Source organism: Dasypus novemcinctus, chromosome 4, assembly GCF_030445035.2.
Source record: "Dasypus novemcinctus isolate mDasNov1 chromosome 4, mDasNov1.1.hap2, whole genome shotgun sequence".
NCBI lineage: Eukaryota > Metazoa > Chordata > Mammalia > Cingulata > Dasypodidae > Dasypus > Dasypus novemcinctus.
Genome location: NC_080676.1, coordinates 101,149,219 through 101,163,761, shown reverse-complemented (window position 1 = coordinate 101,163,761; position 14,543 = coordinate 101,149,219). Strand labels below are relative to the sequence as shown.

At 42.2% G+C, this 14,543-nt stretch overlaps 1 protein-coding gene across 1 annotated transcript in view; it reads right to left on the bottom strand.

Annotated features, from left to right (window-relative positions):
* Positions 1-11,587: 11,587 nt before the first annotated feature.
* ZBTB11 (zinc finger and BTB domain containing 11) overlaps positions 11,588-14,543 on the bottom strand; it is a 36,159-nt gene continuing 33,203 nt past the window's right edge. The window contains exons 10-11 of the mRNA XM_004479231.4: positions 14,313-14,488; positions 11,588-13,765 (exon numbers count right to left, since the gene is read on the bottom strand). Coding sequence (XP_004479288.2) covers positions 13,248-13,765; positions 14,313-14,488 — 694 coding nt within the window. The 3' untranslated portion in view covers positions 11,588-13,247. The remainder of the gene's footprint in view (positions 13,766-14,312; positions 14,489-14,543) is intronic.

Genomic DNA, 14,543 nt, shown 5'->3' with positions numbered 1-14,543 from the left:
TGGCTTGGCCTCTCCCTGACTTGGTATGGAGCTAGCTGTGCTCAAGTTTATTTTATTTTATTTTTTTTTTAAAGATTTATTTATTTATTTAATTCCCCCCCTCCCCCGGTTGTCTGTTCTCTGTGTCTATTTGCTGCGTCTTGTTTCTTTGTCCGCTTCTGTTGTCGTCGGCGGCGCCATTCCTGGGCAGGCTGCTCTCTCTTTTCACGCTGGGCGGCTTTTCTCACGGGCGCACTCCTTGCGCGTGGGGCTCCCCTACGCGGGGGACACCCTTGCGTGGCACGGCACTCCTTGCACGCATCGGCACTGCGCATGGCCAGCTCCACACGGGTCAAGGAGGCCGGGGGTTTGAACCGCGGACCTCCCATGTGGTAGACAGACGCCCTAACCACTGGGCCAAAGTCCGTTTCCTCTGTGCTCAAGTTTATATTCCTGATTCTGCTTCCAGGGGTAGCGAAGTAAACCTCGTGCACTTCCTAGGAGGCCGGATCTGTCTGGTGGTGGCCTGGGAGACTTGCTGTCCCAGAACTTCCCTGTCTAGAAAGGCAGCTCCCACAGCTCTCCTGCAGAGTGCTGTGGAAGAGCCTGGGGCAAGGAATTACTGGCTGTAGCACATACTGTGCAGTGCTCTGGACTACGAGGATTCTTTATTCTAGGGAAATCGGTAGACTGGTATGTGTCAACAAGGGAATTCCTAGGGTCACATGTGCTTGCCCAAGACAAGATGCACACACAGAAAGGACAAGGGAATTCCCTATGCTTTGGAGTGGAGCTATTCTCTACACTCTGAAGGAGACCACTCACACAGGTCAATCTGAGGACTGGGAAAGTATTTTTTTGTTTTTCCTTTTTTTTTTTTTTTTCTTTTTGTTAGCCTGGGAATTCAAGAAAAGCTGTCATAACACTAGATGGATAAAAGATTAAGGAACAGAGAGACAGACCTCAGAGTCTAATTTCCAGTGATATATCAAAATACCAAAATTTTTAGGTTTCATCAAAAGATTACAAAAGATACAAATAAACAGGAAAGAATGACCCAGGTAAAGGAGGCTACTAAAGCATTAGAAACCACCAGTTTAAGAAGATCAGACCTGGCATATTCCAGACAAAGATTTTTTTTAAATGGTTCTAAATATGCTTAAAGAGCAAAAAGAAAATATGGACAAAGAATTAAAGGAAGCCAGAAAAACAACAGATGAACACAGAGTATCAATAAAGAGCTGGAAGTTATGAAAAGGAACCAAACGGAACTGAAGACCACCATAACGGAAATGTAAAATTCCCTACAAGGGTTCAGCAGCACATTGGAGCTGGCAAAGAATCAGTGGACTTGAAGGTAACGCTATTGAAATCATCCAGTTTGAGCAGAAGGAAGAATGGAGAAAAGTGAATAGAGCCTGAGGAACCTGTGGAACCAAAAAGAGATGCTGATGCAAAGTACCAGAAATCGTCGGCTTTTATAAAGGGTATTTGGGGTAAAAGCTTACAATTAAAAGGCCCTAAAGAATAACCTATGGACTAAAGCAGACTTAGTGGTATTTGATAATAGACTTATTGTGATTCTAGCAATGGAAGAAATTATATGATTGATGTAGAGGCAGTGGCCACTGGAGGTTCTGAGGGCAGGGAGAGGGAAAAACAATTGCAATATGGGGGCATTTTCAGGACTTGGGAATTGTCTGGAATGACATTACAATGACAGATACAGGCCATTACATATTTTTCTATAACCTACAAAATTGTGTGGGAGAGAGTATAAACTACAATGTAAACTATAATCCATGCTTAGTGGCAATGCTCCAAAATGCTTTCATCAATTGTAATGAATGTACTACACCAATGAAGGATGTTGTTAATGTGGGAAAATGTGGGAGGTATAGGGAGCGGGGCATATGGGATATATTTTTATGTAACGTTTATGTAACCTAAATATGTTTTTCTAAAAAATAAAATAAAATATATACAAAAAAACTAATTAAAAAAAAAAAAAAGACCCTGAAGAGTCCAACTCAAGGTTACATCCTTCCCAAACTCTGTTGCCACGTGTTGAAGCAAGATGGAGGGTGACGTCTGTGAGGGGTCAGCCTTCCTCTTCCCTCTTAAGGCTACATGGGCCCAACTTCTTCTGATCTCAGGTGTAGGCTGGGATAGGGCTCATCTCTCTTCCGGGGACTGGTTTCTTTCCGGGCTCATCTGCTCTGTCCTCTTTACAAGGTCAACTGTAAACTATCAGGTGAATGGTTCAACTCTCTTCCCGGGGCCACTGCCGCCACTATGGAGCTGTCTCTTCCTCTGTGTATCTACTGTGTTCTTGTTTGGGTGTCTGTTTATATAGCCCACCAAGGGGTGAAAACTCAACCCTGCACACCCTACTGATGTGGTTGAATCAAAGCCCTAATCTTGATTTAATCAAGTAAATGTAAAGCCTTTGAATTTAAATCAATCAAAGGGTATTATACCCAGAGGAACAGACCAGTTTACAAACATAATCAATATCTCTTTTTGGAGTTCATAAATAATATCAAACTGCCACAAACACCATAGAGCATTAGAATAATATATGTATTGTAAGAATCCCAGAAGAAGAAAGGAGCAGAGGGGATATTCAAAGAAATAATAGCTGAAAATTTCCCAAATTTTATGAAAGACATGAATACACACATTCAATATGTTCAATGAACTCCAAACAGGATAAAACCCAAATATATCCACACTGCTCCATATTATAATCAAATTGTTGAATGACAAAGAATTCTGAAAGCTGCAAGAGAAGCAATGTGTCATGTACAAGGGAGCCTCAATAAGATTAAGTGCTGACTTCTCATCAGAAACTTTGGAGGCAACGAGACAGTGGGAAGACATATTTAAAGAGCTGACAACCAAAATTTCTATATCTGATCTGATCTTGGTAAGATGGTGGAATAGGGAGCTCTAGGACTCAGTTCATCTCCAGGGCAGATGGAAAACAACTAGGAACTGTCTGAAACAAAATTGTCTGGGAGCTCTGGAGGTGAGAAGAACATTGTTCACCATCCCATAAAAAGCAGAATGAAGTGACTAATAAACTGTGGTGAAGATCTGTGAGTAGATCTCCCCATGCTATGAGGCTGGTGCACATCCTGCACTGGTGGCAGGTGGCAGGTCACTTTGGGAGTGAGATCCTGGCTGGAAGTAAAAGTCCTCTTTCCTAAGAACAAGGCAGGATATGGACAAGCACCAACTGTGGCTTTTGGTTAGCGAATTCAGATCACTGGGTCTCGGCTCTGAGGGTAGCTACAGATTCAACCTATTCAGGATAGAAAGCAGCTGGTGGCCTCTGTTTCAGCCCCAGGGGTGGAGCTAATTTAGAGACACAGTGCCTTTTGGGGGTTGTGGGGAACAATTTGCTGGAGGGCACCTCTTCTCCACTGCCAGGCACCAACTACAGCCTTTTATTTTATTATTTTATTTTATTTTTTTATTTTTGTAATTAGAGAAGTTGTGAGTTTACAAAACCATCATGCATACCATACAGGATTCCCAGACATCTATCTCCCCACCACCAACACCTTGCATTGCTGTGGAACATTTGTTACAAATGATGAAATTACACCATCAAACTATTACTGCTATCTATAGTCCCTATCTTACATTTTGTGTATTTTTTCCATACACTCCCTATTATTAACATCAGGCATTAGTATTGTACATCTCTATAGTTCATGAGAGAGCCCTTTCGTATTTGTCCTGTTAGCCATAGTCCATCATCCATCACATGGTTCGTGCCTTCAATAGTCCGTCCACACTATACACTCAGTGGCTCTCAGTATCATCAGAGTTGTTTAGTCATCGCCTCCATAAATTTTTGAATGTTTTCCTTAGTCTAATAGAAAAACTCCATATCCCCCTATTACTGACTCTTAGCATTGATATAGTAACTTCTTTGTCAGTGATGCAAGAATATTACAATATTGCTGTTAACTATAGTTCATAAGTTACCTTTTGTTTTTCCCATGGCTCAGTATATTCTTACCACCTTGTAAGAGCGACGTACATTTTTTCTAGTTTATAGGAGAACATTTTTGTATTCATACTATTAACCACAATCCTCATTCACCTCTGGGTTCACTATATTATACACTCCTTAGGTTATTTATCCTCTAGCTTTCTTGCAATTGACATTTATGTCCCCTGACTACCCCTTTCAGTCACAATCACATTTATAAATCAGCCATGGTAGTTATACTCGCTGTAATATGTTACCATCAACTCTATCCATTCCACACTTTTACAGTCAAGCTAATTAAAAATTCTACATACATTAAGCATCAGTACCCCTCCTCAGCCCTCATCCTATCTCCTAGTGAACTATACTCTAGATATTAACTCTATGTTTTTATTCTTCATATTAGTAAGACCACACAATATTTATCCTTTTGTGTCTGGCTTCTTTCACTCAGCATAATATCCTCAAGGTTCATACATTTTGTTATACATGTCCCATGTATAGTATTCTGTTGTATGTATATGCCAGAGTTTTTTATCCTTTTGTTGGTTGATAGACACTTAGATTGTTTCCATCCTTTGGCAATTGTGAATAATGCTATGAACATCAGTGTGTAAAATGTCTGTTTTCACCCATGTTTTCAGTTCTTCTGGATATATTCCTAGTAGAGGGATTGCCAGACCATATGGCAGTTCTGTGTTTAGCTTCCTGAGGAACCACAAAATGTCTTTCACAGACTGTACTAGTCTGCATTCCCACCAACAGTGGAGTGCTACATTAAGTCAGCTATTGGTCGCCTCAAAGGGAAGGTGATGCAGAACTTTACTGAATCAAAGACAGAGAGAGAGACAAGAGAGGACGGAAAGATGGGACCAGGGGACTCAACAGCTTCTGGAACTGAGAGCCTCAACCCTCGTTTCCCCATTGTATTTATTTGAAAGCTAATGAGCAGCTATTTGCTACAGTGAGGGACGAAACGGGGTCCCTGTTATGGGACGAGCGGGGTCCCTGTTAAGAGACGAGTGGGGTCCCATTGTGGGACGAGCGGGGTCCCTGTTATGGGACGAGTGGGGTCCCTGTTATGGGACGAGCGGGGTCCCTATTAAGGGACGAGTGGGGTCCCGTTGTGGGACGAGCGGGGTCCCTGTTAAGGGACAAGTGGGGTCCCGTTGTGGGACGAGAGGGGTCCCTGGCATGGGGAAGAAAGCCTCGTACGGCCGCTGAGGCTTCCCTCGGGGGCTCCGAAGGCGTGGAGGGCGCACGACCCAGGAAGAAGTCGCGGAGACAGGCTGATGGCACAAGTCTGGTCTATTGTGGAAGGGGATGCAGATTTATAGGATTGGGGAGTGGTGTGGCGGGTTCTGATTGGCTAGGGCAAATGCTGTTCCCATATAAGGCAATGTTCTGGCATTGGGCTAGTGATTGGCCAGTAGAGTATGTGCTAACTCTTGATAGGCTGACACTGTTACTAAGCTGATAGGTGGTTGTAAGCTGTTGCTGGGCAAACAGCGTACTAAGAGATTAGGTTTAAGGGAGGGGGAGGGGAAGTGAGAGCTGGGCTAGGCGGGAGATAGGAAGGGGGAGCGCGGTGCCAGCTAGCCGTTAGCAGCAAAGGCCTAGTCAGGCGTGGTCACCTTGTCTAGGCCCAGTGGGCAGAGGCAGTGTCACCTCTTGCCGCACTGTTTGCCACTGAGGCAAGCCGGGTGCCCCTCCTCCCACATCTCCCCCTTTGTTTCTAATATGCCGGGGCTCTCAACGTTGGGGGGGGAGGACGCGGAGGGGAACAGGGCTAACATGAAAAGCAGGAGAGAGTGTAGATTTTTAGGTTTCTTGTTTGAAGCCAAGGTGCGGACAGCAAGTTGTACTAGCTGTCCAAGGAGGAGGGTGTCATGAACTGGATCCGCGGCCACGTTCAGCCTCTCCATCTGATGGGCGAGTGCTCTCATCATCCGTCGTTGGGACCTGCTGCTGGCCGGTGGCGGATTTGATGTTTCTCCCGGGGATCCAGAGCGGCTGGGAGGCATTTTGTGGGGTTCCCGATGCTGTAGGGCCTTCAGGCGGTGGCGCTTCCTCCTCCCTAGTTTCGGCTGCGGTGGCAGGTTTGATGTTTCGGTCTGGGATCCAGAATGGTTGTGAGGCGTTTTCCTTGGAGCGGTGCAGTGGTGGGGTTGCTTTGGCCCCACGTTGTGCTGTGGTGGGGTTGCTTTGTCCCACGTTGGGCGCCAGCTGCTGCGGCTTGCTCTGTCTGTGGCAGTGGGGTCTGGCTGCAGACGAGGGGTCGGTCCAGCTTGGGATGAGGGGTCGGTCCGGCTTGGGACGAGGGATCGGTCCGGCAGCAGACGAGGGGTCAGTCTCACAGGGGTTGCGCGGTTCGGCTGACTGGGTCGCCCGGCAAAGCCAGCAACGAAGGGGTCGCCTGGAGAAGCAGGCGATGAACTGGGGACAAGGGAGGCCAGGCCCTTGTCGGGGGCTCTCAGGACTGGAGGGCGCACGGCAGAAGAACTACTGCGGAGACGAGGTAAACACGCAGGTCCAACTTTATTGAGGAAGTGGCTACCGTTTTATAGGGGCTGGGGAAGGCTGATTGGTCGAAGCTTATGCCATGTTCTGATTGGTTGCCGTGAGCAGTTACTGGGGAGAAAGGTTGGTGGGAGGTACTGAAAGGGGGAGGGGTGGTGATTAGGGATTGGCTGTTGCTGTTGCCGGGGGAAGTGGCAGGGTTTAAGGATTGGGGGCTGCTGTTGCTGGGGTAGAGGGCAGACTTGAGTTTCCTGCCTTGCGCCTGGCTGTTGCTGCTGTCGGGGGCGGGGGGAAAAAGGGCAGACTGGAATTTTCCGCCCTGCGCCTGCGCAGGGAGAAAGAAGAAGAAGGGTGTTGCCTCATAAGGCATCGTGTGGCGCTATCCGGGAGGAGGGGCGGCCGCGGAAGCATGGCTGCCGAGAAGGGGATACCCGAGGGCACTCTGCGCCCATGCTGAGCTCCCTTCAGGGGTGGTGGTGAGTCCGACCAGCCACCCTATTATGGGGGCAGCGGCTTGGAATTAGGCCTACCGCGGCCGCTCCCCTGCCAGGCCAGCAAACCACACTTCAGCCCGAGGGGTGGCCGCACTACAGGAAGCAACTTGTAACATCTTCTACAATAGCAATTTACAATATTGTAAACTGCAACATTTACAATAAGGTAACATCTACAATAACAGGAAGCAATTGCAACATCATCTACCATAACAGGAAGCAACAAATAGGTAAGCCAGTTTTCCACAACAGAGTGTTCCTAATTCTTCACATCCTCTTCTACATTTGTAGTTTTCCTTTTACTTTTTAAAATAATGGCCATTCTATGAGGTGTGATATCTCATTGTAGTTTTGATTTGCATTTCCCTAATAGCTAGCGATATTAAACATTTTTTCATGTGCTTTTTCACTACTTGTATTTTCCCTTTGGAAGAATGCCTTTTGCCCATTTTTAAATTGGATCGGGGAAGCAGATTTGGCTCAACATTTAGAGCATCCACCTACCACATGGGAGGTCCAGGGTTTAAACCTAGGGCCTCCTGACCCGTGTGATGAGCTGGCCCATGTGCAGTGCTGATGCACGCAAGGAGTGCCCTGCAATGCAGGGGTGTCCCCCGCATAGGGGAGCCCCACACGCAAGGAGTGCACCCATAAGGAGAAGCACCCGGCGTGAAGAAAGCACAGACTGTCCAGGTGTGGCATCGCACACACGGGGAGTTGACACAGCAAGATGACACAACAAAAAGAGACACAGATTTGCAGTGCCACTGACAAGAATCCAAGCGGACACAGAACACACAGCAAATGGACACAGAGAACGGACAACAGGGTGGGGGGAAGAGAAATAAATAAAAAATAAATCTTAAAAAAATAAATTGGATTGCTTGCCCTTTTATTGTTGAGTTGTATAATCTTTTTATATAGTGTGGAAATCAAATACTTAGAAATTTGTGGTTTCCAAATACTTTCTCCCATTGAGCAGGCTGCCTATTCACCTTCTTGCAAAGGTCCTTTGAAGCACAAAAATGTTTTTAAATTTGAAGAGATCCCATTTATCCATTTTTTTCTTTCATTGCTCATGCTTTGTGTATAGAATTAAAAAACCACCATCTACCACGAGGTCTACATTTTCTTCTAGCAGTATTATGCTTCCAGCTTTTATATTTAGGTCTCATTTCAGTGCCCCATTTTCCTTACACTTTTCAGTTCTGGAACCCATCCTATCTTAACTACAGTCAAGTTTAAACCCCCCCCCTTCCACCTTCCCCCCGCGAGGCTTTTCTACCTCCAGTTTCTTCCTTCTTAGGGTAACCCAGGGAGCCAGAAGGAGTAAACCAAGAAAGATGGGGGACTTCAGAAATGGCCATTTTGCAACTGGGTATTCCAGCAGGTGACTGGATTGAGAACACAGCTGTTTCTGCTGACAGTTCTATTGCATTCTCTTTCCATTCTACCCCTGGGCGGGGGGAGGGGGGCTTTTATATGCAGCATTCTTCAGTGGCTTAGTTCAACCCTGGGTCTCTATGAACTTGGGTCCCTGTGCAGGGATATGTGTGCTTATAACTTGAGTCACTTTATAGACTGGTGAGAGGGAGCAGAATGGTCCAGGATGAAATTTTCCTGATATTTTTCTTTATCTTCTATTCAGCACTTACGGAGTCCTTCTCCAATCTCTGCCATCCTCCAGAATTCTAAACAAGTGGGATTTGTTCTTTTATTCACTAAATCTCTGGAGAGGCTTTTTCAGGGGATGTCTTACATCACCAAGTTCATGACATCACTCCAAGAAATATAATTTTTGGGGAAACGGACTTTGGCCCAGTGGTTAGGGCGTCCGTCTACCATATGGGAGGTCCGCGGTTCAAACCCCGGGCCTCCTTGACCCGTGTGGAGCTGGCCATGCGCAGCGCTGATGCGCGCAAGGAGTGCCGTGCCACGCAAGGGTGTCCCCCGCGTGGGGGAGCCCCACGCGCAAGGAGTGCGCCCGTGAGGAGAGCCGCCCAGCGTGAAAAGAAAGAGCAGCCTGCCCAGGAATGGCGCCGCCCACACTTCCCGTGCCGCTGACGACAACAGAAGCGGACAAAGAAACAAGACGCAGCAAATAGACACCAAGAACAGACAACCAGGGGAGGGGGGGAAATTAAATAAATAAATAAATAAATCTTTAAAAAAAAAAAAAAAGAAATATAATTTTTGAAATGAATTTTTCAACAGATAATTGAAAGCACCTAAAGATCAGATTAGGAACTCTCCTAGAAGGTTAACAGGAAGAGAAAAAAATGTTGAGGGTAGAAATAAAACTGCTAAAATACAACCAATAGGAAGAGAGAAAACTCCTAAAATATGACTTTCAGGAAAAAGATTAAAGAAATCAAACTATTTGGTGTCCAGCATTTGGCAAATTGAAATATCTGAAAATCTGTGTCGGATAAAACAGAACAAATATCCTTTGAAAATCATATTACAGCGTTTGTAAGAAAGTGAGAGCATGTCCCACAGACCCGAAATAGAGTTACCCAAGTTGAAACCGTAGTAGGCTTAGGGAAGATAGGATTGTCAATCTCTAAAGGGCTGGGTTTTTGACAGCCAAACAGGAGTTAAGAGATCAGGACTTAGGTTCACAGAAATTGGAATTGAGAATTAATTCCTCAGAAATCCAAGACTAGCTAAATACTCCATTCCCCAGGCTGGGAGACAAGGATTTGTTATCTGTCCCACGCTGGACTCTAGGTGAGCAAAAGGCATCCTTTGATGATTAAGAACAATGGTCTCACACTGGTCTACAGTTCAAACTTACACTTGTTGGTTTGGGAAACGAGAGGTTGAGAAATTAATATGAAACTAGTACCTAGCCAATGAAGTAAAGGTAAAATTGACCTGGAAGGACCCACCCTCAACCTGGTTGTGTGGCACAGGATCCCCAAAGTTCAGGCCCTACTGTAAATGAGCTCATATTCTAAAATTTATAGAACTCTTAAGGAAAAATACAATAAACAGCATTATAAAATTCTAAAACTTGGTAAGACTATAAAATAAGTATATTTAAAATGATGAAATAAAAGTTACCTATGTATCTTTGCTCCACAAGCCTTAGCAAATTATTGCAATGGTTAACTTTTATTGCATGTGTCAAACAATTGATGCAAAACCCTGTTTAGGTATCTCCAAGGAGATTACAAGTTTGAAAAGGGGAATCATATGTAGGAAAGCATTGATAGTTTAAACCAGTGCTATTAAAAAAAAAAAAAAAAAAACAAAACCCAACCCTGAAGGTTTAGTTCTAAGTCCAGCAGTTTTGGTAGCCCTGGGAAATACTGCCCATGGTGGTTTTGGGGTATATATATATACCCCAAAAAGCCTCCCCATGGCTTTTTTTTTTTTTTTGCTTGCTGTCCGCTGTGTCCATTTGCTGTGTGTTCTTCTGTGTATTTATTTATTTCCCACCCCCTCTCCCTTGTGGCTTGCTTGTTGTCTGCTCTGTGCCATTCACTGCACACTCTTCTGTGTTTTTGCTTATCTCCCTTTTTGTTGAGTCACTTTGCTGAGGCGGCTCTCTGCGGCACACAGGCGAGCCTGCCTTCACAAGGAGGCCCCAGGACACGAACCCAGGGCCTCCTATATAGTAGACTGGAGCCCAACTGATTGAGCCACAGCTGCTTCCCCCATATTGGTTTTTAATAATGAACAGATTAAAACCTATGTTAGAATACAAAATTCATTACTATTGACAATATATACATGCTGTTCAGTGACAAACAGCAATGACACCAATTGCTTGGCAGCAGCAACAGTACAAAAGTCAGACAAAAGAGCATAAAAATTCTCAGATTTAACCAGGATACCCACAAAGTTTGGGTAACTCATCTAAAAACAATAGAATAATACTGCATACTTCTAGAAAGGAATTGTTACTTACTAAAAGTGTAAGTTTCACCAATGTAACATTAAACACGTGCTGATTTTTGGGAACCTTATGAACATGTTTGTTATATAATTCTACAAATTCAAATTATCAAAAGTTGATGGCTAGGGAAGCAGCTGGGCAGCCTATCTACCATATCGGGAGGTCCCAGGTTAGATTCCTGGTGCCTCCTAAAGAAGACAAGCAAGACAGTGAGCAGACATCACAATGGGCTGGTATGGTGAACTGACACAACAAGGAAACCCAATGAGAAAACACCATAAGAGACACAATAAGCGGGGAGCAGAGGTGGCTCCCACATGGGAGCATGGGAGGTCCTGGGTTTGGTTCCTAGTGCCTCCTAAAAAAAAAAAAAAAAAAGACAAGCAGATAAAGAGAGCAGGCAGTGAATGCAAACAATGGGGGGGGGGCTTTAAAAAAAGATACAAAAAGTCCCTCCCCTCCCCCCCCCCCAAAAAGTTGATGGCTAATTCCATTACACTTAAGGTTATGTTTACGATTAGAAGTTTTAATAGTGTTCCCCCAATAATTAGTTTTTAATGGTTCAATTCCCCTTTAAAATGGACTAACATAATAAAATATCAAGTAACAGCAACTGATCTGTAAATTGAAAATAGTGACACACTCAACTCCAAAACTTATGCTGTTAAGATTCAATTTATACTCTTAAGATTCAACACCTTTTATTTACATATTTATAACATACATTAATGGTCTTACACAATTAACTAAATCTAATAACAATAGTGAGGATGGAACATAAAAGACACAATTCCAATTTTTAGTCAGGTTGAAGTACATTTATAGTAACTGAAAGATACAATAAAGCAGTCATTATAAAGTAAGGGGCTTATGTCAATTAACACCAAAAAATAAAAGTCAGCCACAAGGCTACTAAAACAATGGGAAATTTGCAAATGCAAATATTACATATGCAGATATAATGCATGCATGGCTTTCACATTTATTCTTTATTCTTAAAGCCATTTTTAAAGTAAACAAGAATAAGTATTTTAATAATATATATACATCAAGGCACACTCTTGTCTTGTGCTTTAGGAATGATTTATATGTGATTTGCTTATTTCTTAATTTTACACCTTATAATTTTTAAAAGTTTAATTTTAATAATTATAGCCTCAATGGTGGTTTCTTAGAGGAGAGAAAGGTGGTATCTCCCCATGGTAATTCTGAAAATCGGAAAACTGGATAGTTTAAAGATGTGGGAATTTAAAATCAAACATGTGAATCAAAGTAATTTAGTTTTCAGGTAACTTTTAAAATAATTTCAACAATTTGGTGGACCATAATTAATTAAGTTCTTCAAGTCATATACTATAATGAGAGCTGTACTGAAGAATTTTCAGTATTTCTGAAATTACTTGACAATTATATGGTATCCACGGAATTTACTAAGATGTCTATATTGCCACCCTATTTCTAAACTGTAGTTTCTTCAACAAAATTACTAACAAATAAACATGATACAATGGCTGAAAACATACCAAACCTAGTTTTAATTTGTTTCTTCTTTAGCAAAAAAAATGAGTTGTTTTTCATTCATTGTCCTGTAATCAAGGAGAAATTTCCTGTCAACAGTGTTTAATTAACAGTTCTCTTTTCTTTTGGTCAATTTACTTGCCTTGAAGAGATAGTATAAGGCTAATAGGTATTCATGCATTTTAAAGGCATTTTAATAATCAGCTATTCATTTACGGGTTTCCCACATAGGTAAATATACTGTGCAAACTTGATTACAACATGTAACTCATTATGTGCTTTAAAATAAAGAATCCCTCACTTAGAAGGGGTTAAAATAAATAGTACATCAAGAATCACAGATTTCAAGCATTTAAAAAAATGTAATATATCTATACATCCTACTAAAATGCTTAATAGTAGAATTTCCTTTTTAATTCATAAATGGGGCAAATGGAATAATCAAACCTTGCCTCTTTATTTTGAGAATAAAAGAAGAAAAGCCCACTGATGTAGCCTTTTAAACTCAAAATATATAATAAAGTTATGTAATAATGCAAATGAAATGGAAGAGTTTTAAATTTAGTGCAGTCCTTTATAAACATTAATTCATAAAAAAGTATACCATGATAAACCACTGCCATCAAATGGATTTGCTTTCAATTTCTTTACAGTAAATAGACTTTTCTACAGAACCCCTGGGCCAAAGTAACCATATATCACATCACCAAACAGCCCAGAATTTTGACATATGAACTCTAAGCATATAGTCACATAGTCTTGTAAACAAATGTACTGTGAGTTCCGCGTAATAAGTTGTCACTTCTTTTTGTCTCCATTACTATATTCATTCTGCCTCTGAAATATGTGCCACTTCTACTTCAACAGTTTGAATAGCTTCTGCAACTTCAGATAGCTTCTGTCCTTGCTGTTGTGCCAATACATAATTAACCACTTGCATAATACTTTGGTCAGAAAGCGTAGATACCGATGCACATTCTTCAGTAGTTGCAACAGCTTCAAGAGCTTCCATAGTTTCTCCTGTCACTACTACAGTCTCAAGTTCTTGAGGACCACTGCTTTCTTGTTCCTGCATATCTGCTGTTAAGATGCTGACAGCATGTGCCACTTGAGTACCTTGATTATGAAACTGAAGGGTGTCTTTTTCCAGCATAATTTTGCAAGGCACATAATCTCTGTGGAATTTAGTCATATGTTTGCGGAGGGTTCGAGCATCGATGTAGGCTTCACTACACACAGGACAGACATAAGGCCGTTCACCAGTATGTGTTCTGACATGGCGTTTTAGAGATCGGGCATCAGCCCAAGATACTCCACATGTTAAGCACTCAAATGGCTTAACTCCTGTTAAAAATAAATATGTAAATAAAGAAGTGTGGTGAAGAGTGGGTATTAGAATATATTAATGTTACTGGCTAAATAATGTTTTTCTTTAAGTACAATAACCAATAAACCTTTCTATCTTGACTTTGGCAATATTTTAGTTAGGATCTAATTGTTTACCTTAAAATAAACAAGATTCTACACTATAATCTCTCTAAAGATGTTCCAGTAGATAAAAATGACTTAAACATTCTGTGCATAATCTAATTTTCACACAGTACTATAATAATAAATAGCTAGGATAAGGAAACTCAGGCTTCAAGTAGACTAGCTTAAGCATAAAAATGCTGATACAGAATTAAGTTCACTAAAAAAGGAATCCACCTACAAACACAACAATTTTAGATACTCTAATTCATGACCTCTATCACTTGAATAAATTGTTCTAAGACAAGGGATTAATCTCATGTCTTAGCATGAGCATGGAGCTAGACAGGAGTGTTGACAAAGGGAGACTCACTAGTTAATTGCCTTTCATTCTACTTAGATACTCAAAATAAGTAGTTACCCTCATGGTTGTTCATGTGTCTCCTATACTCTCTGAGCTGAGTGAATTTTCTTCCACATTGTTCACACACTCGTTCCAGGTTTTGTTTTGCTCTTCCTTTTTTCCCATGAGTAGCTTTTTTCACATGCCTTCTGAACAATGCTTTTTCATAAAATTCCTTACCACATATATTACACCTAAAAGAAAGAGAAAAAAACGAAATTTTTTTCCCCAAAATACCTGCAGCCATAG